Source organism: Ornithorhynchus anatinus, chromosome X3, assembly GCF_004115215.2.
Source record: "Ornithorhynchus anatinus isolate Pmale09 chromosome X3, mOrnAna1.pri.v4, whole genome shotgun sequence".
NCBI lineage: Eukaryota > Metazoa > Chordata > Mammalia > Monotremata > Ornithorhynchidae > Ornithorhynchus > Ornithorhynchus anatinus.
The window spans coordinates 4,057,662-4,085,488 of NC_041751.1; the positions used below are offsets into that span (position 1 = coordinate 4,057,662).

Here is a 27,827-nt window from a genome sequence, read left to right on the forward strand (position 1 = left end):
TCCGAAAAAGCGGCAAGTTTTATTCGAAGAAGATCCCATTTACACCCAAAACACCGTACGAGTTTAACAAACACCTTAAAACAAAATTCTGAAAAAGTGGCAAGTTTCGTTTAAAAAAAGAAAAATCCCATTTACACCCAAACGTTTCTCCCGGGGTACAGGGCACTTGTGATAGTTTGGGATCCCCGGGGAACAGTCCTGAGGCCGGCCAGGTCTCCTCGACATCAACGCTCAGGGTACCACACTGGTGGCCTTTCTCAGAGCCAGGTAGCCCGTGACTACGTCTGAGGGGAGCATCCGGATGTAGGAGAATTCCTCGATCGTACTGAACCGCAGCTTGCTCTGGGGATCCGTGTAGTTGGCCTGGAAGAGAGGGGCACACGCGTGATCCTCATTAATCAATCGATCGATGGTCTTTATCGAGCACCGGCCACGTACAGAGCACTGTACGGAGCGCCCGGGAGGGGTGCGACACGGCGGAATTAGCAGGTACGTCCCCTGCCCCTAGAGAAACGCTTGTGGAGAGAGGATCCTGAGACATGTGATTCTTTTATTATGCGATTAATAATTCATCTTGGAGGGAATGGGGAGAGAGGGAAAGGGAGGAGGCATGGAGGGAGAGGGAGGAGGGAATATGGAGAGGGGTAGGGATGAGGGAGGGAGAGGAAGGAGGGAATAGGGAGGGAGTTTGGAAGGAGAAAGAGAAGCAGGAAAGAGGGAATGGGGAGGCGCGAGTGAGGCCGGAGAGGTAATAATAATAATAACAACGTTGGTATTTGTTAAGCGCTTACTATGTGCAGAGCACCGTTCTAAGCGCTGGGGTAGACATAGGGGAATCAGGTTGTCCCACGTGGGGCTCACAGTCTTAATCCCCATTTTGCAGATGAGGGAACTGAGGCACAGAGAAGTGAAGTGACTTGCCCACAGTCACACAGCTGACACGTGGCAGAGCTGGGATTCGAACTCATGACCTCTGACTCCAAAGCCCGTGCTCTTTCCACCGAGCCACGCTGCTTCTCTAGGTAGGGATGAGGGAGTTGGGAGGGAGAGGTCGGGAGAAGGGAGCGAGGGAGGTAGGGAAGATGGAGTGTGGAGAAGGGAGCTCCTCGAGGGTGGAGACTGCGTCTCCTAATCAATCGATCACTGGTATTTACTGAACGCTTACTGTGTGCAGAACGCTTGGGAGAGGACAGTATAGCAGAGTTGGTAGATGGGAGAGTTCAACACAACAGAGTAGGTAAATACGATCCCTGCCCACAACGTGCTTCCGGTCCAGAGGGGGAGACAGGCATTAATACGAATAATGGATCTATTCCAAAATTCCAGCCATATACCTAAAATTTCAGATATGAACGTATGTACTGACTCTACTGTATACTCCCAAGTGCTTAGTAAAATGAGTCGCATCGACTGAGCGCCTATCGCGTGTAGAGCACCGTACGAGGCGCATGTGACGATATATATTTCCTTCCCACAGTGAGTTTACAGGCTAGAGGGGGAAACAGACATTAATAGAAATAAATTCCAGATATGCACGGAAGGGCTGTGGGGCTGGGTGCGGGGGGGGGGGGGGTGAATAAAGGGAATAAATCAGGGTGAAGCAGAAGGGAGTGGAAGAAGAGGAAAAGAGGGCTTAGTGGGGGAAGGCCTCTCGGAAGAGATCTGCCTGCAATAAGGCTTTGAAGGTGGAGAGAATAATCGCCTGTCAGATATAAAGAGGGAGGGCGTTCCAGGCCAGAAGCCCAGCGTGGGTGAGAGGTCGGCAGCGAGATGGACGAGATGGAGGTCCGGTGAGTAGGTTGGCATTAGGGGAGCGAAGTGTGTGGGCTGCCTTGTTTGTAGGAGAGCGGCGAGGTGAAATGGGAGGGGGCCAGGAGATTGAGTGCTTTAAAGTAAGTACAGTGCTCTGCCCAGCGCTCAACAGTTCTACTCGTGGATTCATTCGTTAAAGTCACTTAAAAAGCCATTGTGGCCCTAACGCTTCTAACGAGAAGGAACTAAACTGGCCACTTTGAGGGGATTCCCAAGGGCTATTAATAATAATGTCGGTGTTTGTTCAGCGCTTACTATGTGCAGAGCACTGTCCTAAGCGCTGGGGTAGAGGTTGTCCCACACGAGGCTCACAGTCTTAATCCCCATTTTACAGATGAGGGCACTGAGGCACAGAGAAGTCTGCGATATATCTCACGAGCCCTCCGTAACGATCGGTTGGAGGTGATTTTGCCCGGCCTGGTCTTGGACAGAAAAGGGTAGCGGTTAGCTCTTAGTGAACCGGGCTATATCACCTCATGGTCTTCCGTCTCTTCTCCCACCTCCCCTTTTCTTTTTCCTCTTAATCCTCTTGGATCCCCTCCAAGACATAGATTCTCCCCTGGGTAATAGATGATCCAAGACGCAAGGTTAACTCAACGGGCACCCGGCATTCTTTCCATCCGCTCCTTCTAAAAACAGATAGAAATAAAGACGGAAAGGAAGAAGGAAAGAATGGGTGGGGGGAAAGGTAACGGGGCCTCTGTACTTACAATAAGTCCTGAAATATCCGAATATTTCTTTGCAGGTTTGAAAGACAGTGGGGCATCAATGCTGAAGTCTAAGAGAATGTCGAGAAAATAAAACAATACGGTTTAGCCTTCAAATAGGACTTGTGTTTAGGCACAAGAAATGACTTACTTAACTACATTAAAACCCTCTAAAGGCTTGCAGAGGATGGAAAGGGTCACAAAAGAGCCCAGCAGTCAATTATTTGGATAAATAATGAATTATCCCCAAGTGCCCAAAAGACCAGAATCAGATGTCCCACTTTACCCAGAGAGTTGGTCTCTAGTAAACAGCGGCGTGGCTTGGTGGAAAGAGCAGGGGCTTGGGTGTCAGAGGACGTGGGTTCTAATCCTGCCTCCGCCACTTGTCTGCTGTGTGAGCCCTTGGGCAAGCCACTTAACTTCTCTGTGCCTCAGTTACCTGATCTGTAAAATGGGGATGAAGACTGTGAGCCCCACGTGGGACAACCTGATTATCCTGTATCTAACCCAGCTCTTAGAACAGTGTTTGGCACACAGTAAGCGCTTAACAAATACCATAATTATTAAATACCATTTAAAAATGGAAGGAAGAATAAGGAGGATCTTCTTCTTTCCTGCTCCAGGAGCTACTTTGAGCAAATGGTCCAAAAGCGACCGGGGAAACAGAGTCAGATCCAGAACTACTTTTTTTTCCTCACGTGACTGGTATTTGTTAAATGCTTCCTCTGGGTCCGCGCTGTTCTAAGCGCTGGGGGAGAAACAAGCTAATTAGTTTGGACACATTTCCTGTCCCGCATGGAATTCACAGTCTTAGTAGGAAGGAGAACGACAGAGCTGAGGCACAGAGCAGTTAAGTGACTCGCCCAGGGTCACACAGCAGGCACGTGGCAGAACCGGGATTAAATCCCAGGTCCTCTGGTGCTCGGGCCCGTCTCTTTCCACCAGATCACGCTGCTTCTGTTATTTTTGAAACAAATCCACTGTGTAATGTAAATAGCATCGAGCCGGTTACAGTCATAACGCTTAGTCGTCTGTGTCACTGAAATATTAACAGTAACACACACAAGAAAAACTCCCCAAACCAAACAACTACACGGTGTGTTATTTTGGGGTTGGCAGTGAACTCATCTTCTCTCCCTCCAACCCCCGAGAGGCACGTCCATGCTTCCGATGCCCACACCCAATACGCGGACAAATATTAATCTCACCCAGCACCCTAGTCAGAAAAGAGAAATTCTCATGCCGCCCCACTTCTCTGCTTTAAAACTGGAATGCAGTTACTTAGGAAAGCACGTTGCTTTTAAAGGAAGTTATTTATGTGGATTTTATTATTTATAAATTCACGCCAAGCATGTAAGCAGCTTACAGCTAGGATCGTCCAGTTGCCATGGTAATGCCCTTTCGGAAGCGAGAATGTGTTTCAGATTCTTCCAGGTTCTGTTCTTCTTGCCAGCTGTTACTCCCCCAATGCCAGAATGCTGAAATTAAAACACCGGGTGAGAAACGTCCATCCGTGGATATATCTCTCCTCCTGTCATAAACTATTTCTTATCCGGGCTAATCTCCCTGACAGGAGAAGGCACTGTACACTTTCATTTTAATAGCTACAAAAGTTGTTTGTTTTTTTCTAAAATAGTGTTTATTAAGCTCGTACGATGTGCCAAGCATTATACTAAGCGCTAAGTAGATATAGGCATCGAATCCCTGTTTTACGGATGAGGTATCTGAGGCTCAGAGAAGTTAAGCGACTTGCCCAAAGTCAGGGAGCAAGTACGCGGCGGAGCCGGGATTAGAACCCAGGTCCTCCAGGCCCGCGCTCTTTCCACTAGGCCGCGCGGCTCGTCGTGATTCGGCGGGCCTTCCGGAGATTGTATTTTGCCTTCAGATGAGAAAGGAAAGCGTGTGACTTGAATGCCAGCCGGCGCTGTCATTTTTCATTTTGAAAGTCATCTCAGGGAAGACGGGCTGTTACCATTATAATCACAGTAAACTCATTTTTAGGCACCATTACTGCAGAGTCATTTCTCAAAGTCATCGGGAACCACCCAATGCCAAAGGACCCATCAGTCATTCAGTGGCGGATTTACTGAGCTCTCACTACGTGCAAAGCACTGTACTAAGCCCTCGGGAGAGTACAATATAGCAGAGAAGGTAGACACGCGCTCTGCCCGCAAGGAGCCGACAGTCAAATACAGAGTTAAGGAACGAGTGGCATAAAGAACAGTTCTGGGAACCTAGATAAGCATGGAAGAGATTATGGAGAGAAAAAACACATCGCTAATTCACATTTTTTCACCCGGGGTTCCTTGCTTTCACATACTGAATATATAAATAGAAAAATGCGTATACAGTATTTACATCCAGGGAGAGCAATTTTAATAGTTCCGTGACCGGAGTGTTTACCAGAAGACATTCGGTGCAAAAAAACCAAAAAAAATGGACAACATCAGTATATTCCCAAGATCCCAAATCAATCGATCGTATTTAGTGAGCGCTTCCTGTGTGCACAGCACTGTGCTAAGTGCTTGGGAGACTACGATAGAAGGGACTTGGCCGTAACATTCCCTGAGGGATGGAACACCGAGTGAATCCAAGTATTTAAAAACACTGACAATAAACCCACATGTAGTAACATTATCAGGTATCCAGGCAAATAAGCTCCAATTAGAAGGCAATAAATCTGACGGGCCTACGTAATGCTTAATTTCCAATTTCGTTCACATCTCCAGCAGAAAGGCGCCTTGTGCTAATATACACTATATATCGTCAGGTATGCTACATGAACATGGCATTATCTGACGTTAAATAGAAGTGGAGCTTCATCACTCTATCGACTCAATCAAAATATTCAAAGGGATTGGGGAGGGAATCGCTTAAGGCAAGAAAAACTTTGCAGCCGTCCTGACGGGAGAAGACCGTCGGAAATGCCGACATTAAAAAATTCAAGAATGCTATTCATTCATTCAATAGTATTTATTGAGTGCTTACTATTCATTCGATAGTATTTATTGAGCGCTTACTATGTGCAGAGCACTGTACTAAGCGCTTGGAATGGACAAATGGGGAACAGAGACAGTCCCTGCCCTCTGACGGGCTCACGGTCTAATCGGGGGAGACGGACAGACGAGAACAGTAGCAATAAATAGAATCGAGGGGATGAACATCTCATGAAAACAACAGCAGATGAATAGAATCAAGGCGATGTACATCTCATTAACAAAATAAATAGGGTAATGAAAATATACAGTTGAGCGGACGAGTACAGTGCTGAGGGGAGGGGAAGGGAGAGGGGGAGGAGCAGAGGGGAAGGGGGGAAAAGAGGGCTTCCTATGTGCACACTATGTGCAGAGCACCGTACTAAGCGCTTGGAATGTGCAATTCGGCAACAGATAGAGACAATCCCTGCCCAATGACGGGCTCGTGGTCTAAAAGAAAAAGCATCTTGCACCCCACATGGGACTCGAACTCACAATCCCTGCCTTAGGAGGCCTTATCCAGTAGGCCACTGGGGCTATTGTGAAAAACCCTAGAAGAAAGGCTCTATGGTGGGAGATCTCTGTATAATTAATTTTTTTAAATGCATAGATGCTGCATTTAAAATGCATTTAATAAATGCACGCTGCATAGAGAAGCAGCGTGGCTCAGTGGAAAGAGCCCGGGCTTGGGAGGTCATGGGTTCGAATCCCGGCTCTTCCACCCGTCAGCTGTGTGACCGTGGGCGAGTCACTTCACTTCTCAGTGACCTCACCTCTCAAATGGGGATGAAGACCGTGAGCCTCACGCGGGACAACCTGATCGCCCCGTATCTACCCCAGCGTTTGGAACGGGGCTCTGCACATAGTAAGCGCTTAACAGATACCAACATTATGACCATCACGCTGCGAAAAGATGCATGTACAATCACGGGGTGGAGGCTGTGGGTGTCTTCTTTCGGTGGCTCCGAGCGCGGTGTGCGGGTCTGGGGCTACGTCCGTGAGTGGGAGCTGGGGGCGAATGTGTGTGAGGAGTGTGTGTCATCCCCTCCCTCACCCTCCGCCCCCGACCTCTGAGTCAGAGAGAGGGGGAAAAGGGCTTTTACGGGGAGGAGGGCCAGGAGAGCCCGGGGCTTGGCAGAGAAAAGCGCTCTTAGTAATAATAATAACAATAACGTTGGCATCCGTTAAGCGCTTACTACGTGCAGAGCACCGTTCTGGGCGCTGGGGGAGATACAGGGTCATCGGGTCTTCATCCCCATTCTACAGATGAGGTCACTGAGGCCCAGTGAAGTGACTGGCCCACGGTCACCCGGCTGACAGGGGGCAGAGCCGGGATTCGAACCCATCACCTCGGACGCCCGAGCCCCAAGCTCTTGTGCCAGGCCGGCTGGGAAGCGACCTCTCCTCGGGCTCCTCTCTCCCCCTTCCTCCAGTCCGCAAGACCATCGAGTCGGGGCCGGGGGTGGCCGGCCCCCTGGGGTCAGCGGGGGGAGGAGGACGGACGGACCGCGGTTGTTGGGGGGAACCCGGCGGCGGCGGCGGCAGGATACGGCGGGGACCGTGGAAAAGAAGGGCTTGAGTCGAGACTCGGGCGGGGACCGGAGAGAGGGCTGGGGAGTTGGTATTGGTTAAGCGCTTACTACGTGCCGAGCACCGTTCTGAGCGCTGGGGGAGATACAGGGTCATCGGGCTGTCCCGCGTGAGGCTCCCGGTCTTCATCCCCATTTTCCAGATGAGGCCGCCGAGGCCCGGGGAAGGGAAGCGACTCGCCCGCCGTCACACGGCTGACGAGCGGCGGAGCCGGGAGTCGAACCCGTGACCTCTGACTCCCGAGCCCGGGCTCTTTCCACTGAGCCACGCCGCCTCCCTCGGGGATGCAGCACGGCGTGGAGGCTACAGGCCGGGCTCGGGAGTCAGAGGTCACGGGTTCGAACGCCGGCCCTGCCGCTCGTCAGCCGTGTGACGGCGGGCGAGTCGCTTCACTTCTCTGGGCCTCGGTTCCCTCATCTGGAAAATGAGGATGAAGACTGTGAGCCTCATGTGGGTCACGGCCCCGGGACGGTGTCTGCTAGCCCGCCTCGCCTGCAAAGTAGCCTCTGGCTCTGCCCCACTCGGCAAGGAGCAGAAGCAAGCGTGGTCCGGTTGACGGAGCCGGGGCCCGCGAGGACGGAGGACCTGGGTTCTAATCCCGGCCCCATCACGTGACTGCCGCGTGACCTCGGGCAAGTGGCTTCGCTTCTCTAGACCTCAGTTACCTCATCTGGAAAGTGGGGGAAACGCGAGAGGTCTCTGGGGGACGGGGACCGTGTCCACCCTGATTAGCTTCTACCTAACCCGGCGTTTAGTACAGTGCCTGGCACACCGTAAGCATGTAGCAAATCCCCAGAAAAAAATAAAAAAGCAAGGGAGTTCGAGTCTCTCTCAAGTTGACCCAGTGATTCCGACGGCGTGTTCTGAGGCGATAAAAACCCACGAGATTCCCACCCCTTCCCGGCTGGCTTCCCCATGCCTTGAAAACACCCTTCATCTAAAAAAAAAATAAAATAAAAATCCAAACCAGAATAATTACAATTCCTACCCTATGCCATCATTTTCTAACTGGTCTGAAAAGTCCATGTTCCTTCAGTGCTTGCCAGATTCTGTTCTGGCGGGAGGTTGACCTACATAAAACCATCACCCTCATTTTCGCTTCGCTATTTACTACACCGTGGGGATGAACGCTGGGTGTGTGGGAATTTCCCTAAAGCCAAGAACCCTTACCACCGGGCCCACCCGCAACTCTCTTTTGCAGAGAAGCTCAGGCTCAGATGAGCGAGGATCACATTTCCCCTACGGAGTTCGGGGGAAGGCTGGGGGTTGAAGGGTGCGGGCAAGTAAATCCTCGCTCTTTGGCAAGAAGATTTGGCCACCCATCCCCCAGCTCTTGAAAATGACTGTGGTTTCAAATGCCCAGAGGAAGAAAGGCTTGCTCTCAATCGGTCGTATTTACTGAGCGCTTACTGGGTGTAAGCTCGCCTTCTAGACTGTCAGGTCGTCGTGGGCGGGGGATGCGGCGTGGCTCGGTGGAAAGAGCCCGGGCTTGGGAGTCAGAAGTCATGGGTTCGAATGCCGGCTCTGCAACTCGTCAGCTGTGTGACTGTGGGCGAGTCACTTCACTTCTCTGGGCCTCAGTGACCTCATCTGTAAAATGGGGATGAAGACCGTGAGCCTCACGTGGGACAACCCGGTTACCCTGTATCCCCAAAAGCGCTTAGAACGGTGCTCTGCACATAGTAAGCGCTTAACAGATACCAACATCATTATTATTATTATCATCTGTTTACCGTTATAGTGTGCTCCCCCAAGTGCTTAGTACAGCGCTTTACACACAGTAAGCGCTCAATAAATATGACCGAGCGAACGCAGAGCACTGGACTTGGGAGAGTACAATCCAACAGAGTTGGTAGACCCATTCCCAGCCCACAACGAGCTTACAGTCTAGAGGGGGAGACGGACACGAATAAAATAATAATAACAATGTTGGTATTTGTTAAGCGCTTACTATGTGCAGGGCACTGTTCTAAGCGCCGGGGGAGATACAGGGTGATCAGGTTGTCCCACGTGAGGCTCACCGTTAATCCCCATTTTACAGATGAGGGAACTGAGGCCCAGAGAAGTGAAGCGACTTGCCCACAGTCACACAGCTAAGTGGCAGAGCCGGGATTCGAACTCATGACCCGCGACTCCCCAGCCCGGGCTCTTTCCGCGGAGCCACGCTGCTTCTCCGAAGTAAATCACGGATCTGTACATAGGTGCTGTGGGGCTGAGGGAGGGTGAAGAAAGGGAGCAAATCCGAGTTCAGGGGGGCGGCAGAAGGGAGTGGGAGAAGAAACGTCTCCAAATAAATGGAAGCAATGTCTTCAAAATGCGGGACGGGAAAGAGGCTCCAGTGAGAATAAATTCCAAGTCGAGACCTCAGAACCAGCGGTTTTATTAAGTGACGAATGGAGCTACCGCTCGGAATTCCCTTCCGGGGTTGATGGGCTAGTTGGTGCAGGATAGTTGGATGACTTTCTTTTTTCTGTGAGCTAATGACAGAGGTCTGTCAAACTCAGCCTGACACAGATTCTCCACTCATCCGGATAACAGGTCAGCAACACTTTTTCTTCTTGTGCAGAGCACTGTACTAAGCGCTTGGGAGAGTACGATATAAGCGAGTTGGGGACCCTAGAGTCTATAGGGGGAGATGGATGTAAAAATTGATCCGGGAGAGGAAAAATAGGAGAGCATAGGAATCTCTACAGAAGGGTCTTCTCGGTATGCTTTGTGCTTTAAGTGGCAATCAGGAAGTCAGTCGTATTTACCGAGTGCTTACGGTGCCCAAAACACTGTACTAAGCACTGGGGAGGGTACGATATCACAATAGACAGATTTCCTGCCCACAACGAGCTAACAGTCTAGAGGGGGTCAAAGACATAAATATACAGAAATAAATTACGGATATGTACGGAAGTGCCGTGGGGCTGGGGGGGGGTGGGGGATGAACATTAGGGAGCTCATTAGAATGCTCACTGTACAGTATGAAATACTTAATAATGCTTAATAATAAAACAATCGCTTACCACAAAGTTCGGATCCTTAAATGGCAGAGGTTTAGCCGTCGCATCGACCGGGCCGGCGCCAGAATCCATTGAGACCGTCTTGGTCTCGCTCACGGACTCGATACTGATGCCCTGAAAACAAAATCATGATATTTGGTACTAAGAATGTTTCCACTTATTTTCCGTCAAGCGCCGTACTGACCGTTTGGAAAGAAACCAGAGGAGCAAATTGGACACAGCCCCGTCCCGCATGGGGTTCGGAGTCGAAGGTGGAGATGGGCGGTGTGGATATTCGATCTCCATTTTCCAGACGAGGAAACCCAGGGAAGTTTAGGGATTCGCCCAAGGTCACGCAGCTGGGATTAGAACACAGGCTTCCTAGCTCCCTGGTCTGTGCTCCATCCACTAAGCCGTTCGGCTTTTCTAGTCCTACTTACCCAGGACTTGTTTTTACGGTATCTGTCAAGTGCTTACTATGTGCCAGAACTGTACTTAGCACTGGGGTGGTTACAAGATAATCGGGTTGAAAAAAATCCCCATCCTCCTAGAGCTCACAGTCTTAATCCCCATTTTACAGATGAGGTAACCGAGGACAGAGACGTTAACTGACTTGCCCGAGGTCACAGGGCGGACGAGAGCCGGAGCCGGAATTAGAACCCAGCTCCTCTGACTTGCAGACTCTATCATAATAATAACAATTATGGCATTTGTTAAGCGCTCATCTCTACGCCGGGTACCGTACTAAGCGCCGGGACGGATACGAGCAGGTCGGGTTGGACACAGTCCCTGTCCCACGTGGGCTCACGGTCTCAATCCCCATTTTACAGATGAGGCCACTGAGGCCCAGAGAAGTGAAGCGACTTGCCCACAGTCACACAGCTGAGAAGTGGCGGAGTTGGGATTAGAACCCATGACCTCTGACTCCCAAGCCCGGGCTCTTTCCACTAAGCCACGCTACTTCCGTTTAAGTCAGGGCAGAGGCGCAGAGCAGAACGTACTCACATTTTTTTTTTTGTTTTCTCCCCCCAGTAATGGGATGGTCTGACTCTCCTACCCCAGCTCTCCATGACCAGCAGCGCGTGAACGCCCCAGAGAGTGCTCCTCTGCGACAGTTCCCGACGGGGAGTGGCAGATTCCCTTCAGTTGAAGAGAACAAATGAGGACAGAGGAGTCGATGGGTTCCGGAGATTTTTTTCCCCGAAGAATGGAGTCCTTGTCCCTCTGCCCATGGGAGAAGCGGTAAGCGCACAGCCAGTTTTCAATATTCGGTCAGCGACAAAGGGGGAAAGGTCATTTTTAAACCCGTCCACCCTGCCCAGCGCTCACGCAAGTCCTGCCTCTGGCTTGGAATTCCCTCCACCTTCACATCAGACAATCACTCTGCCCTCCTTCTAGGCCTTATTCAAATCACATCTCCTCCAGGAGGCCTTCCCAGACTAAGCCCTCAACTCCGCCACTTCCCTCCCTTCTGCATCTTCCTCGCACTTGAATCTGTATCCTTCATTCACCCCAACCCCCGGCATTTATTTACATATCCATAATTTATCTGACTGTGTCTTCCCCTCTAGGCTGTAAGTTCTTTTTTTTGACGGTACTGAAGCGCCGTCTGCCAGGCACTGGGGGAGATACAGGCTGATCAGGTGGGACACAGTCCCCGTCCCACATGGGGCTCACAGTCTTCATCCCCATTTTACAGATGAGGTACAGAGAAGTGAAGTCACTTGCCCAATATTGTTTCTGTCGGTCCGTCTCCCCCGATTAGACCGTAAGCCCGTCAAAGGGCAGCGATTGTCTCTGTCTGTTGCCCATTTGTCCATTCCAAGCGCTGAGTACAGTGGTCTGCGCATAGTAAGCGCTCAGTAAATACTATTGAATGAACTGAATGAACACAGGAGCCCGGATTAGAATCCAGATCCTTCTGATTCCAAATGCCGGGCTCTAGTCCTTGTACGCAGGGAACGTGTCGACCAACTCCGTTGCACTGAAGCCTCCCAGGCTCTTAGTACAGGGCTCTGCACACGGTAAGTGCTCAGTCAATATAATAATAATAATGATGGCATTTGTTAAGCGCTTACTATGTGCAAAGCACCGTTCTAAGCGCTGGGGAGGATACAAGGTGATCAGGTTGTCCCACGTGGGACTCACAGTCTTCATCCCCATTTTCCAGATGAGGGAACTGAGGCATAGAGAAGTTAAGTAACTTGCCCAAAGTCACACAGCTGACAAGCGGCAGAGCAGGGATTTGAACCCATGACCTCTGAATCCCCAGCCCATGCTCTTTCCACTGAGCCATGCTGCTTCTCTAATAATAATAATAATAATAATAATAATAATTATGGCACCTGTTAAGCACTTACTATCTGCCAAGCACTGTTCTATGTGGTGGGAAAGATACGAGTTAGTCAGGTGGGACGCAGTCCCTGTCCCACATAGGGCTCACGCTCTTAATCCCCATTTTACAGGTGAGGCCACTGAGGGCCCAGGGAAGTAAAGTGACTTTCCCGAGGTTCATTCATTCATTAGTATTTACTGAGCGCTTACTATGTGCAGAGCACCGTACTAAGCGCTTGGAATGGACAATTCGGCAACAGGGACAATCCCTGCCCATTGACGGGCTTACGGTCTAATCGGGGGAGACGGACGGACAGAAACAACGGCGATAAATAGAATCAAGGGGATGGACAGCTCATTGAAACGACAGCAGTAGATAGAATCAAGGGGATGTACACCTCATTAACCAAATAAATAGGGTAATAAAAATATATATAAATGAGCGGACGAGCACAGTGCCGAGGGGAGGGGAAGGCAGAGGGGGAGGAGCAGAGGGAAAGGGGGGAGAAAGGGGGCTTAGCTGAGGGGAGGTGAAGGGGGGGGCAGCAGAGGGAGCAGAGGTCACACGACAGACATGTGGCAGAGCTGTGTGACTGTGGGCAAGTCACTTAACTTCTCTGTGCCTCAGTTCTCTCATCTGTAAAATGGGGATGAAGACTGTGAGCCCCAGGTGGGACAACCTGATCACCCTGTGCCTACCCCAGCGCTTAGAACAGAGCTCGGCACATAGTAAGCGCTTAACAAATACCATCATTATCATTATTAGAGCCAGGATCGGAACCCACGACCTTCTGGCCCGCAGGTCCGTGCTCTATCCACTGAGCCGTGCTGCTTCTCCCTGGAGACTACCGACAGCCGCTCGGAGCCCCCATTTCCACTTACCAGGAGGGACCTTATCTGATCCAAGCCTCCCCTCCCTCCCCGACTGCTAACCCTCTTTCCTGGATCGGGCCCAGGAGTTGAAAGTTTTGAGATTTTTTTTTTTTTTTTCCTGTAGGGAAAAGTCTCCGGTTTGTTCTGCATTGCATAAATCAACCTGGCGCCATTCCCTCTGCCAGCCGTCTCCAGTTACTGCTAAGCTCTGACCCGCGGGGCCTCTTTCCTCAAAGAAATTCTGCTTCCACTGCCTCGTGCTCTGCCGATCCCCTTGTTGGGCGGAGGGGCTTGTGGACTTTGGTCTTATAAAATAACTAGGAGTCCGTACGACTCAATCGACCAAGGGGTCTCCAGACATCCCATGCCCTCCTACTCCGAATGGGAACCCCAATTCCGGCAAGGACTGCGTCCAATCTATCTTGTGTCTACCTCGGCATTTAGTGCAGTGCTCGGCACTGAGTAAGCGCTTAACGAATACCGGAAATAAAAAAAAACACACACGCGCACACCAGCCGGCTTCTCTGGAAAATGAAGACCCGCTTCTTTGCCTCTTTCAAAAATCCCTAATTATCAATCTTATCTGTTGAGTGCTTACTGTGCGCAGAGCACTGTACTAAGCGGTTGGGAGAGGATGCTATAACGGAGTTGGTCGACAACGACGTATTCCCAGCTCACAGTGAGCTGACGGTCTCTGGGGGAGACAGACGTTAATGTAAATAAATGACTCTCCCGAGCGCCTAGTACAATGTTCTGCATGTAGAAAGAGCTCAGTAAATGCGATCGATCGATCAACTAAATTCTGGATATGTGCAGAATGCGATTTGAGCAGCTGAGGGATAGAGAATGTCAGAAGAGGAAGGTGTTTTGAATTCAGTCTTCCCCTACACACAGCAGAACACGCTAAACGAAGAATTCGATCAGAGCCCGCAAACCCTAGTCGAGCAATTTTGAGCTAAGACATGACTGCACATCTTGACGTGCTTGGTCCATCGAGCGGTCCTCGTTACTTGCATTAAAGATTCATCTGTAGGAGCCCTGGGAAGGAAAGGCTGGATTCATTTAAACTTCCTGTCTTTTAGGATGAATGAAAGGTTTCCTGCAATATTTTGTTCCGGATAGATTCTCTGAGGGCAAAAACTATCTATTTTCCTCAGACTCCTGACTGTCTCCGCCGATAAAGCCTCTAAAAAACTACCTCCCTGAAGTGCTCTTTTGAAAAGCTGGAAGAGTATTGGTAAAAAAAAAAAAAAAATCGGTGTCGATGCCAGCTGGGGCAGCCGCCCGATTCCCGTCACTGTCCAGCAAATGTGGAGACCACCAACCTCCTCCCATCCTGTTCTTCCTGACCCTGACTTGCTCCCTTTGTTCATCCTTCCTTCCAGCCCCACAGCACTTATGTACATATCTGTCATTTATGTCTGTTAATGTCGGTCTCCCCCCGTCTAATAATAATAATAACGTTAGCATTTGTTAAGCGCTTGCCATGTGCCGAGCACTGTTCTAAGCGCTGGGGTAGATACAAGGGCATGAGGCTGTCCCGCGTCGGGCTCACGGTCTTCATCCCCATTTTACAGATGAGGGAACTGAGGCCCCGAGAAGTTAAGTGACTTGCCCGAGGTCACACAGCTGACAAGTGGCAGAGCCGGGATTAGAACCCACGACCTCTGACTCCCAAGCCCGGGCTCTTTCCACTGAGCCACGCTGCTTCTCTAGACTCTGAGCTCATCGTGTAACCTTCTGTTGTTCTACTGTACTCTCTCCAGTGCTCAGTACAGGGTTCTGCACACGGTAAGTGCTCAATAAATACGAGTGAATGGATGATCCCTGACCGTTCGAAAAATGGCGAACCAGTCGCATTCACTCAGTCGTATTTATTAAGCACTTACCGTGTGCAGAGCGCTTAGGAAAGTACAATGCAACAATAAACAGTGACGGTCCCTGCCCGCAACGAGCTCCCGGTCTGGGGCGGGGAGGACGGGGAAGAAGGATCGTGCAGCGCATTGTATCCAATTCATCGCCCCCCGTCCCAGCCCCACGGTACTTATGTACCTATCTGTAATTGATTTATCTATATTAATGTCTGTCTCTCCCTCTGGACCGTAAGCTCGTTGTGGCCGGGGAACGTGTCTACAACTCTGTTATACTGTACTCTTCCAAGTGCTCAGTACGGCGCTCTGCACACGGTAAGCACTAAATTACAACTAAGAGAAAAGGCCCCCGCCTTCAAGGAGTTGACAATCAGATGGGGACGATAGACAAGATATTCACAAAACGTTACGGCGAATTAGAGCGAGAGTACGGAAGACTAAACTGTAAGCCCCCTGCGGGCATAAAATTGTCTACCAACTCCCTTGTACTGTGCTCTGCTCACAGGAAGCGCTGTGACGGATAAATACAATCGACTGATTAAACCAAGAAGTGTAGGTCAATGTAAATCCACCGCAGGATTAAGTGCTAAGGTACGGGTGGCCTGATGCAAGAGGAACAGTCAATCGCGGAAGCTTCTGAGGAGCGGAGAGAAGGGCAGAACATTTCTGAAACATGATCCCGGCATCGGATGCACGGGAGAAAGGAGAGGCTAGAGACAGGGAGACCGGAGAGGAGGTTGCTTTCGAGTTTTTACTCCTTTAAAAGGGGCCTGCAATCAGTGAGCTGCAGAAAGGAAATGACAGGTAATACAAAGCAATCTGCTTTTTATGCAATTTTACGATTTCCCGAAACCAACCCCAAACATTCCCAATCTTTCCACCCCCCCCCCAGCTCAATCCTCTAGGGTAGTGAAACTGCATCTAATTTGGTAAGATCTGGGACCCAATGTAGTTCTTAATTTGGTATCTGGGACACCAAAGTAGGACCCGTCTGGGGAGGTGAAAGGGAATGGAGGCAATAATCTAGGTCATTCAGGAAAAGCACAGGGGAGGAAAAAAATCCAAAACACTTGTACCTGAATTTACGCAGGTAGTCATGCTTAATGACCAGTTTTTGTTTTCTTATGCTTGCGCTGGAAGACCCATAATTAAAGGAAGTTTTCAATTAGTACACAGCTTCTCTCCACCTTAGCCTTGACTCAATAGGGAAGTAGAACTTTCCAGGAGAGGGAGGGCAGGGAAAGGGAGATTATGGGTGTTGAGAGTTCAGGTTTTGGCATCCACCTTCCCTACAAAATGTACTTTTACCACAAGAAAACTATGATAAGTGGTTTTGCTGTACATCCGGCACTCGGGTAAACACCATTGTGAGATTTCAAAATTACCTAAAGGGTAAACAACTTCCTACGGCTCTTTAAAATCAATATCCATCCTCCTTTCCTATCCCAATCACAAACCTTTGTGATTTAGGAAGAGGTTTTGAGAAAGATTTTCACGCTAAAGCATCTGTAATATCCTACACTGTTGCTAAGCGGTACATGCCTTTGTTTAGATAAAACAGAACCTCACTAATTTATACAAAGTCTGAGTTGTAGTGTTGTTTTAACTAGCATGGATTAGTACGGTTTACTAGTTTTTCAATAACGTTATTCTGTTTGCTGTCTCTGATTACACAGGGAGTTGGGGCTTAGTTGTCCGGCGTTTATCTACATCTTTCTCTACTGTCTCTTTCAATCTACCTAAACAGCTGGAGATTTAGGAAATGTTTTATGTTTCTCTCACCCTCAGCATCAGCCTAACAGAGACTTCACTAACCACAGTATTGACCAATTCTTCCTTTTTAGATCAAAGTGCATCTCTCCCTGGCAATCCTATAAAGACAAGGGGAGAAAGGGGATTCAGATTAATGAGGTTCCTTGGATCACGCTTCTGAACGAGAGGGGAAGGGATTATTAATAGGAAATTACGGATCGATCACTGGTATTCATTGACTTACCGCAGAACGCTGGGACTGTATCCACCCTATTCAGCTACCCCGGTGCTTGGCAGAAAGTACGCCCTTAACAAGTACCGTAACGATGGGCCCCCGCTCGATCGGAAGCTCCTTGAAGTCGGGGATTGTCTCTCGCAACTCAGTTGGGGAGTATAATACAACTGGAGAGCGTACTGCACTCTCCCGAGCACTTGGCTCAGTGTTTTGCACGCAGTAAGGGCTCAATAGATACCACCGATGCCTGGTAATATTATCTATACCGCTAAACCCTGTTTAACTCTAGACTGGAAGCCCATCGTGGGCGGGGATTGCCTCTCTTTAATGCCGAATTGTACTTTCCAAGCGCTGAGTACAGTGCTCTGCACCCAGTGAGCGCTCGATAAATACGATCGACTGAACGAATGAACACTCATAATTGGCCCCGGAAAGTAAGGCCCCAAAAAAGGGCTAGAGGAAGAAACATGATAAAACACACCATAGAGAACCAGCTGCAAATGTCAATAACGTAACATTCTGAGTAAGATGTTTAGTGGGAACATATGTAAATCGAGCCGTCACTTTCAAAACGTTATCCGTCACTTGGCAAAACGGCATCGTCTGCTAACGCCCGCCATCGGCGGGGTTAAACAGATCAGTTATTCTCCGATGCGAAATGGAAACAGGCTTTAATAGCCGTCAACTTGGTCAGAGGATTCAGAGGGACTTCAGGAAGTTAATAATAATGTTGGTATTTGTTAAGCGCTTACTACGTGCAGAGCGCTGTTCTAAGCGCTGGGGGAGATACAGGGGAATGAGGTTGTCCCACGTGAGGCTCACAGTCTTCACCCCCCCCCCCCCCCCCATTTTCCAGACGAGGGAACTGAGGCACGGAGAAGTGAAGCGACTCGCCCACAGTCACACAGCTGACAAGGGGCAGAGTCGGGCTTCGAACCCATGACCTCTGACTCCCAAGCCCGGGCTCTTTCCACTGAGCCACGCTGCTTCTGCTGAGGAAGAGATAAAACTGGCAGCCTTTCCAGGGACCCAAACCTCTAGGTGTATCAAACCAGCACTCGATTACAAAGGAGAGAGAGCTGCGATTGACCAGATGTCAAAAAAAGCCACGGCGGAAGGGGCTGAAGTCTGATTTGGTGCTTGGAACAGTGCTTGGCACAAAATAAGCTTTTAACGAGTACCATCCCTTACAATCAAGCGACGGTACTTACTGAAACTTTACTGGGCGCAGAGGCCTGAACTAAGTGCTTGGGAGAGCACGAAATAACGGAGTTGGTAGAAACTTTCCCAGCCGACGAGGAGCAATGCAGCGAGGCCTAGTGGAAAGAGCACAGGCCTGGGAGTCAGAGGACCTGGGTTCTAATCCCGGCTCTGCCACTGGTCTGGCGTGTGACCTCGCGCCACTCACTTCACCTCTCTCTGCCTCAGTTCCCTCATCTGTACAATGAGGGTTAAGACTGGAAGCCCCATGTGAGACAGGGACTGTGTCCGACCCGATTAACCTGTAGCTACCCCGGCGCTTAGTACGGTGCTTGACACATAGCAAGCGCTTAACAAATACCGTCGTATTTATTACAGCGGTGACGGGAGGAGAGAGTCAACGCCTTCCGGGGGGAGCAAGATGGAGGTCTTAGCGGCAATCAAAGTCAGTCAATCATTCGATCGTACCTATTGCGCGCTTACTGTGTGCAGAGCACTGTACTGAGCGCTTGGAAAGTACAATTCGGCAACAGATATATGCGGCAACGGCCAGGCTCACACACGCAACTGTCTTTTACAGGTTGACTTCCCACTCTAAGCAGGGACTGTCACGCTATGATGAACGGCTTATAAAAGAGCACCTATAGAGCATTTCTGCAGAATAGACTTCAAGTGCTCTTGATTAAAGGGCAACGTTTTCATTCACGCTCCTGTCACCGCTTTGGCTTCAAATCGTTATTACTCACCTACCTCGGGGCCTCGAGTGACAAGACACTGCCAAACTGTACAAAATACTAATTACTTTAGTCACTTCGATAAGGTTTAAAAGACCCTAAAGCAAAGCTCAATTATTAAAGGGTGGGATGGTTGGAATTTAAAATCGTAAGTGTGGCCGAAGACGGTGAGATTTTAATCCTGTTTGCAGCCAAACACAACTTGGAGGGAAGGGAGATCTGATGGCTTCTTTCCTCTCCTTGCTGCCGTCGGACACTCCCTTCCAGACCCCGTTCATTTTGCCTTGGAACTAATCCCGGCTCCGCCACTTGTCTGCTGGGTGGCCCCGGGCCAGTCGCTTCACTTCTCTGTGCCTCAGTTACCTCATCTGTACAATGGGGATTAAGACTGGGAGGTCCGTGCGGGGAAGCGGGCTGACAACCATGAGTGGTTGAAAACACCAAGAGAAATTCAATCTGAACGGGTTAAGTGTATTTATCTAGTTCAAAAGAGACAGCCACTTTCCCGGAAAACATTTCAATGTAGCATGTGCTTGAAGAAAATAATTTTCTCAAAAAAACGAAAAGGTGATCGAAAACAGCTTTTACGCCAAGGCAGTCAAAGAAAGCTGACTTCAATCTCCAGAAGCCACAGATCTCCTTCTGACCTCCCCGCGAAGGATATATTACTTTTAGATTTCATTTGATGGATTAGGGTTATTTTCAGTTTCTATATTATGGCCAATAGTTTTCCTTCCTGGAAATAACCTAAGAAATACTCAGGAAATGACTGGAATACATATCTTCTTCGACCAGCTTTCGACCCGGTAAACTCCTACATGGGGAACGAGAAAGGAAAAGGCATATACACAGCCCTGTGACGGATCAAATTTCACTTTACTCTCAATCTGCTAGAGTTTTTCAAAAGCATTCAAAAAAACCAATTTACCTCCACTAGGATTTGGCTGAAAACATCGCGACAAATTGAACTAAAAACAACAACATGAGAAATGACCTGCGGAGAAGCCAAGGGGTCCTGATCAAATAGTTGTTGCTTTCTCTACGTAACGAACATCTACAGTTCAGGGCAAATTTGAATTACAGGTGCCGTTTCACCTAGTTTGGGTTAGTGAGGTGTCACCTGAGCTGGTCCATGGAATCCAAGTGATTTAAGTCAAAAGTTAATACAGTAGCGAGTTCCAAAATGAGGCAGGCTAATATTTATCGGCTGACATCTCTCAGCGTATGGACGTACCTGAGTGACTCTTCAGATATCTTGATTCTATTTATCTCGATTCTACTTATTGCTATCGTTCTCGTCCGTCCGACTCCCCCGATTAGACCGTAAGCCCGTCAAAGGGCAGGGGCCGTCTCTATCTGTTACCGATTTGTGCATTCCAAGCGCTTAGTACAGTGCTCTGCACATAGTAAGCGCTCAATAAGTACTTTTGAATGAAAATGTTTCTTATGAAAATGACAATCCGGAGCCTCACATGAAGAACAAAAATGACTCCCTCAATATGGCCAATAAAAACCTTTCATTTGAAAGTCAGAATAATAATGATGATGATGTGGGTATTAAGCGCTTACTATGTGCAGAGCACTGTTCTAAGCGCTGGGGTAGATACAGGGTCATCAGGTTGGGCTCACAGTCTTCCTCCCCATTTTACAGATGAGGGAACTGCGGCACAGAGAAGTGAAGTGACTTGCCCACAGTCACACAGCCGACAAGAATCGGAAGCGCTGAGTTCAAAAAAAAACCAACCACAGCAAAGACCTCTCTTCTCCTCATCCTACCCCTAGTTACTCTTTGCTTTTTAATGGTATTTGTTAAGTGCTTACTACGGGCCGGGCACTGTACTACACGCTGGGGGAGATACGAGATAGGTTGGACACCGTCCCCGTTCCACGTGGGACTCGCAGTCTCAATCCCCATTTTACAGATGAGGTAACTGAGGCCCAGAGAAGTTAAGTCACTCACCCAAGGTCACACGGCAGCCCAGGGGCAGAGCCGGGATTAGAACCTAGATCCCCCGACTCCCGGGCCCGTGCTCTTTCTACTAGGCAACGCTGCTTCTCTTCTATCTGGTCTCTAGACTTTAAGCTCATTGTGGGCAGGAAGTATGTCTATTAACTCTGTTGTATTAGACTCTCCCAAGGGCTCAGCACAGTGCTCTGCACAACGGGAAGCGCTCAATAAATACCACCGAACGACCGATTCACCGGAGAGTGTCTTCCATTCAGGCAACGACTCGGATTTCAAGTCTGTTGACTGAGACAAGAAGCGGCGTGGCCTAGTGGATAGAGTACACGGGCCTGCGAGTCCGAGGACCTGGGTTCTAATCCTGCTCCGTCACTGGCCCGCTGGGTGACTTTCTGACCCTGGTCCCGGCTGACTTAGCGGCTGGACTTTGAAAGGAAACTCAACCTTGTGTGTAGCAATTTTCTCCTTTTCAAAACTGGGCTAAGACCTGCCTATATTTCAGAATAGTATAAGTGAATATATGTGAAAACCCGCAGGTTCCTCTTACAGAATCATCCCTAGTGCAGTTTTTTTTTCAAATGGTGCTTGTTAAGGGCTTATTATGTGCCAGGCACTGTACTAAGCGCTGGGGAAGATACGAGATAATCAGGAGGGACACGGTTCCTGTCCCACATGAGGCTCGAAGTCTTAGTAGGAAAATTCAATTCCACAGTCGCATTCTCCACCGTAGGAAGTTGGGCAAAGAGAAAAGATCAGCAGGTTCAAAAGGAGTTCGGATTAACCGAGGAGTCAGCGGTCTACGAAAGAGAGAAAGTTTGAGAAATTGAGAGAAAGAATGAAAAAGCGGTAAGCTAAAAGATGGTTTCTCCAAGCTTCCTGTTGCCGCTTCCAGAGGTGAAAGCAGAGGCTGGACGAGCCAGTGCTTTAACAGGTCACGGCTTTGTTTCCGTCACCGATTCTTATCTCGTTGGGAAATGACATCCTCCAGTCAAGGTGAACTAAAGGATAGTTGCGAAAAGATTGACACGCATTTTAAAATAGCGCATCCTCAAAATAGATTTTATTTTCATGAATCTCTGGATTAATGTCAGTAGGCTTGTATGCCCCATTGCTGCCCTGTTTTTCTGCGTGTAGGTAATAATTATTATTATAATAATGGTACTTTAAGTGATTACTATGTGGTAGATAATAATAATAATGTTGGCATTTGTTAAGCGCTTACTATGTGCCGAGCACTGTTCTGAGCGCTGGGGTAGATACGGGGGTCATCAGATTGTCCCACGAGAGGCGCACAGTCTTAATCCCCATTTTACAGATGAGGTGACTGAGGCACCAAGAAGTTAAGCGACTCGCCCACAGTCACCCAGCTGACAAGTGGCAGAGCCGGCATTCGAACCCATGACCTCTGACTCCCAAACCCGGGCTCTTTCCACTGAGCCACGCTATGGTGTTTTTTGAGCGCTTGCTAAGTGCTAAGCACAGAGGAACGTACAAGATAATCGTGCTGGACGCAGTCCGTCTTCCACGTGGGGCTCAAAGTCAATCAATCAATCAAATTTATTGAGCACTTATATGCAGGGCAATGCACTAAGCACTTGGGCGAGTACGATATAACATAGTCGGTAAGCATCAACTATTCAAATTCCTCTCCAGAAATCTGCACTACGTAAGGTTCTCCTGAATATCGATTCCAGGCGTTACTGGTCTTTCCCTCAGTAAGCAGCCGTGGAGATTAATGATGCAAGGATCGCACTTTTTTTTTTTTAACCCACTGATTTTTTTTTTATTTATTGAATTCGAACAAGGTCTACAAATCTGATTATTCTGTGGTTCTGCGTGATGCCCAAGAGGTTATACGCTGGTCCATCTAAACCACCTTAAGGGCAGGGCCCAAACTGCAATAGTATTTAAAGCTTCCGAGGCTAGGAATCCGGCTGGAAGATGCGAGGGAATATTTAAAGCCCAGGGAACCCGAGGACGCCGTCACAGGCACCAGTGGAACCGTTATGGTTATTAAAGGAGCTGAGAATTTGAAGCAACTTTCCGCTGCGTTCCGTCCGTGTGAGTTGGTATTTACGCGGTTACCCTGTGCCGAGCACCGTTCTAAGCGCTGGGGTGGATACGGGGTAATCAGGTTGTCCCACGTGAGGCTCACGGTCTTCCTCCCCATTTTATTCATTCATTCAATAGTATTTATTGAGCGCTTACTATGCGCAGAGCACTGTCCTAAGCGCTTGGAGTGTACAAGTCGGCAACAGACAGGGACCGTCCCTGCCCAGTGACGGGCTCCCGGTCTAATCGGGGGATCTTGGGGCAGATACAGGGAGGCTCGCAGTCTTAATCGCCATTATACAGATGAGGCAACTGAGGCACAGAGAAGTTAAGGACGTTGGAGGGGGAATCACGTCTGGAAGAAACTTGCGCCAGCTTGGCACACAGTAAGCGCTTAACGAATACCATCGCTATTAATATACAAGGTGATCGGTTTGGAGGCAGTCCCTCGTCCCACACGGGGCTCACAGTCTTAACTCCCATTTTACAGATGAGGTAACTGAAGCACAGAGAATAATAATAATGTTGTCATTTGTTAAGCGCTTACTACGTGCAGAGCACCGTCCTAAGCGCTGGGGTAGACACAGGGGAATCAGGTTGTCCCACGTGGGGCTCACCGTCTTAATCCCCGTTTTTCAGATGAGGCAACTGAGGCCCGGAGAAGTGAAGTGACTCGCCCACAGTCACCCAGCTGACAAGTGGCAGAGCCCGGGATTCGAACTCATGAAGCGACTTGCCCAAGGTCACAGAGCAGACACGTGACAGAGGCGGGATTATAATAATAATAATGTTGGTATTTGTTAAGCGCTTACTACGTGCAGAGCACCGTTCTAAGCGCTGGGGTAGACGCAGGGTCATCAGGTCGTCCCACGTGGGGCTCTCGGTCTTTATCCCCATTTTACAGATGAGGGAACTGAGGGACGGAGAAGTGAAGTGACCGGCCCACAGTCACCCAGCTGACAAGTGGCAGGGCCCGGGATTCGAACTCACGAAGCGACTTGCCCAAGGTCACACAGCAGGCACGTGACAGGGGCGGGATTAGAACCCAGGTCCTTCTGACTCCCAGGCCTCTGCTCCGTCCACTAGGTCACGCGGCTTCTACTTCAGCTGCGTTGACCCTGAACCCGATATTCCTGTCATGATCCTACCGGAGTCCGATTTCAGAGCGTTCCGGGTTACTTCCGCCCCTCAGCCTAATTATAGAAGTATTCTTTGTGCCCGGAAATACGACAGTCCCCATTATAATTCCGCAAGGGAGCACGCTAGCACTCTGTTAACTTGGATATCACAAGGGGCCGGTGGTTAGGTAAACTCAAATTTGTACAGATGTCAGGCGCGACTGATCTTTCCCGGAATCTGACAGATGGGAGCTTTCCTCTACGAATCCACTAGTGGAACCGGGAATCGAGTTACGCAATATTCCTTTCTTCCACTGGGAAAGAGAAAACACGGACAGAAGAAAATCAGACTGCGACCTGGACTGTGAACCCCACGTCGGTCTCAGAGTAGTTCCGACCTGATTATTAATAATAATCATAATGTTGGTCTTTGTTCATTCATTCAACAGTATTTATTGAGCGCTTACTAGGTGCAGAGCACTGGACTAAGCGCTTGGAATGAACAAGTCGGCAACAGATAGAGACGGGCCCTGCCGTGTGACGGGCTTACGGTCTAATCGGGGGGATTACTATGTGCCGAGCACTGTTCTAAGCGCTGGGGGAGACACAGGGTCATCAGGTTGGCCCACGGGAGGCTCATTGTTAATCCCCATTTTACAGATGAGAGAACTGAGGCACAGAGAAGCGAAGTGACTCGCCCACGGTCCCACAGCTGACGAGTGGCAGAGCCGGGAGTCGAACTCGTGACCTCGGACTCCGAAGCCCGGGCTCTTTTCCACGGAGCCACGCTGCTTCCCGTGATTACTTCGCAGCACCCGATTACCGGCTCTTAAACCAGCGTTTATAATGTTGGTATTGGTTAAGCGCTTCCTATGTGCAGAGCACTGTTCTAAGCGCTGGGCCATATAGTGAGCGCTTAACGAATGCCACAGCGAAAAAGAAAATAGATACAGGAGCTTAGGGTCACTCCCACTTGCTGCTCGATGACCTTGGATAAATCGTTCACCCTCTCCGCTTCCTCTTCTGTGAAACGGGGATAAAAAATATTTGTTGTCCTTCCCGCTCAGACTGAGCCTCATGAGGGGCAGGTTTTGTGTCAGACCCGATTGTAACAATAATAATAATGTTGGTATTTGTTAAGCGCTTACTTCGTGCGGAGCACTGTTCTAAGCGCTGGGGGAGATACAGGGTAACCAGGTTGTCCCACGGGAGGCTCACGGTCTTCCTCCTCATTTTATTCATTCATTCACTAGTATTTATTGAGCGCTTACTAGGTGCAGAGCACTGTACTAAGCGCTTGGAGTGTACAATTCGGCAACAGACAGAGACCATCCCTGCCCAGTGACGGGCTCCCGGTCTAATCTTGGGGCGTCATTGGGGCGCATCCTTTATGTGAAGGTCATGGGTTCTAATTCCAACTCCGCCACTTGTCTGCTGTGTAACCTTGGGCAAGTCACTTCACTTCTCCGCACTTCCGCTACCTCGTCTGTAATTGGGGACTGAGACAGTAAGCCCCATGGGGGCCTGTGCCCAACGGCTCAGTGGAAAGAGCACGGGCTTGGGAGTCAGAGGTCCCGGGTGCGAATCCCGACTCTGCCACGTGTCTGCTCTGTGACTGTGGGCGAGTCACTTAACTTCTCTGGCCCTCAGGGACCTCATCTGTAAAATGGGGATTCAAACTGTGAGCCCCACGTGGGACAGCCTGATCGCCCTGTATCTCCCCCAGCGCTTAGAACAGTGCTCCGCACATAGTAAGTGCTTAACAAATACCAACATTATTTGCATCCACCTCAGGGCTTACTACAGTGCCTGGTGCAAAGTAAGCGCTTCATAAATACCATAAGAACTATTCTTATTAATGTTGGTCTCCCCCTTTAGACTGTAAACTCGTTATGGGCAAGGAATATGTCTGTTATATATTAAGACAAGCAGCGTAGCCTAATGGCAACAACTTAGGCTTGGGAGTCGGAGGACGTAGGTTCTTATCCCGGATCCGCCACTTGTCTGCTGTGTGACCTTGGACAAGTCATTTAACTTCTCTGTGCCTCAGTTACTCCATCTGTAAAATGGGGATTAAGACTGTATCCTGCATCTATCCATCTGTAAAATGGGGATCAAGACTGTATCCTGCATCTACCTCAGTGCTTAAAACACTTTTTGGCCCACGCTTTCATTATTGTCACTTAAGTCACTTCACTGCTCTGTGCCTCAGTTAGCTCATCTGCAAAACAGGGATGAAGACAGGGAGCCCCACGTGCAGCGTAGAGAAGCAGCGCGGCTCAGTGGAAAGAGCCCGGGCTTGGGAGTCAGAGGTCATGGGGTTCGAATGCCGGCTCTGCCACTTGGCAGCTGGGTGACTGTGGGCAAGTCAATAATAATAATAATAATAATGTTATCTGTTAAGCGCTTACTATGTGCAGAGCACTGTTCTAAGCGCTGGGGGAGACACAGGGGAATCAGGTTGTCCCACGTGGGGCTCACAGTCTTAATCCCCATTTTGCAGATGAGGGAACTGAGGCCCAGAGAAGTTAAGTGACTTGCCCACAGTCACACAGCTGACAAGTGGCAGAGCTGGGATCCGAACTCATGACACTTCACTTCTCTGGGCCTCAGTGACCTCATCTGGAAAATGGGGATTAAGACTGTGAGCCTCATGTGGGACAACCTGATTCCCCTGTGGCTACCCCAGCGCTTAGAACAGTGCTCTGCACATAGTAAGCGCTTAACAAATACCAACATTATTATTATTATTACCACCTGATGACCTTCATCAACCCCTGCGCTTAGAACAGTGCTTGGCACACAGGAAGGCTTAACAAATACCATAATTATTATTATTGTTATGACTGTCATCCTGTACTCTCCACGGTACAGAGGGCTGCACCCAAGAGGCGCTCAATAAATACAACCCACTTTACTGAGCTCCTACTGCCTGGATCCCACACAGCGCATGCTCCGACGCAGGCCGCCCAACTCTACTGCGCATGCGCCATACTCCCCCCCCCCCGCCAGCCCCCGCGTACGCTTCAAAGCCCTTCCAGCCCGGCCCTCCACTGCGCATGCTCCAACCCCCCCCCCCGTCTCGGCCTTCCATTGCGCATGCTCCAGCCTCCCCCTCCCGTTCCCCGGCCTCCACTGCGCATGCTCCAGTTCACCCCCCCACCCCCGTCCCCGGCCTTCCATTGCGCATGCTCCACACCCGTCCCAGCCCGCGCCGTCACTGCGCATGCTCCAGGCCCTTCGCGGCCCACCCGGGCCGGGCCCGGTCCTACCTGGCCGTAGGAGGAAGCCGCCACTTTCCTCTTCTTGCTGCTGCCGTTGCCGGCGGGGCTGGCCGGACGCTTTTTGCTGTTGCGGGCCGCCCCGGGGGTGCAGACGGTGGCACCGAGGGGGAGGGAGGCGGCCATCGCGACCCGCAGCCCCGCGCTGCCGGGCGGACGATTCCGCGAAAAAGAAAAAAAAAAAAAAAACTGTCCCTCGACGGCCCCCGTAGCCGCACTGGGCATGCGCGGCCCGGCCTGGTGAGAAGCCTCCCACCCTCTATGACGTCAGGGCTCCAAGGTCACGCTGCAGACAAGTGGCGGAGGCGGGATTCGAACCCACGACCTTAGGGAAGCCACGTGG

General features: G+C 49.9%; 1 protein-coding gene across 2 annotated transcripts; it reads right to left on the bottom strand.

Moving 5' to 3' along the window:
• Window positions 1-27,664, bottom strand: INO80C (INO80 complex subunit C). 2 transcript variants are annotated; one of them, XM_007655525.3, is made up of 5 exons: window positions 27,476-27,664; window positions 10,096-10,206; window positions 3,886-3,997; window positions 2,523-2,590; window positions 1-363 (listed from the first exon to the last, which is right to left on the bottom strand). In XM_007655525.3, the coding sequence occupies exons 1-5, from the start codon at window positions 27,608-27,610 to the stop codon at window positions 232-234; spliced, it is 558 nt and encodes a 185-aa protein (XP_007653715.2). In that variant the 5' UTR covers window positions 27,611-27,664; the 3' UTR covers window positions 1-231. The 2 variants fall into 2 exon arrangements, with proteins under 2 accessions (XP_007653715.2, XP_016080755.1); XM_016225269.1 differs by lacking the exon at window positions 27,476-27,664 and adding an exon at window positions 16,932-16,955.
• Window positions 27,665-27,827: the final 163 nt, after the last annotated feature.

What these genes read in the sequence shown, in the direction of transcription:
- INO80C (XM_007655525.3), bottom strand. Translation starts at nt 27,610, where the DNA reads ATGGCCGCCTCCCTCCCCCTCGGTGCCACCGTCTGCACCCCCGGGGCG. An exon ending in TTAAGGATCCGAACTTTGTG is followed by an intron (nt 3,998 to 10,095) that starts GTAAGCGATTGT and finishes TTTTAATTTCAG; the next exon opens with CATTCTGGCATTGGGGGAGT. An exon ending in GCAACTGGACGATCCTAGCT is followed by an intron (nt 2,591 to 3,885) that starts GTAAGCTGCTTA and finishes ACATTCTCTTAG; the next exon opens with ACTTCAGCATTGATGCCCCA.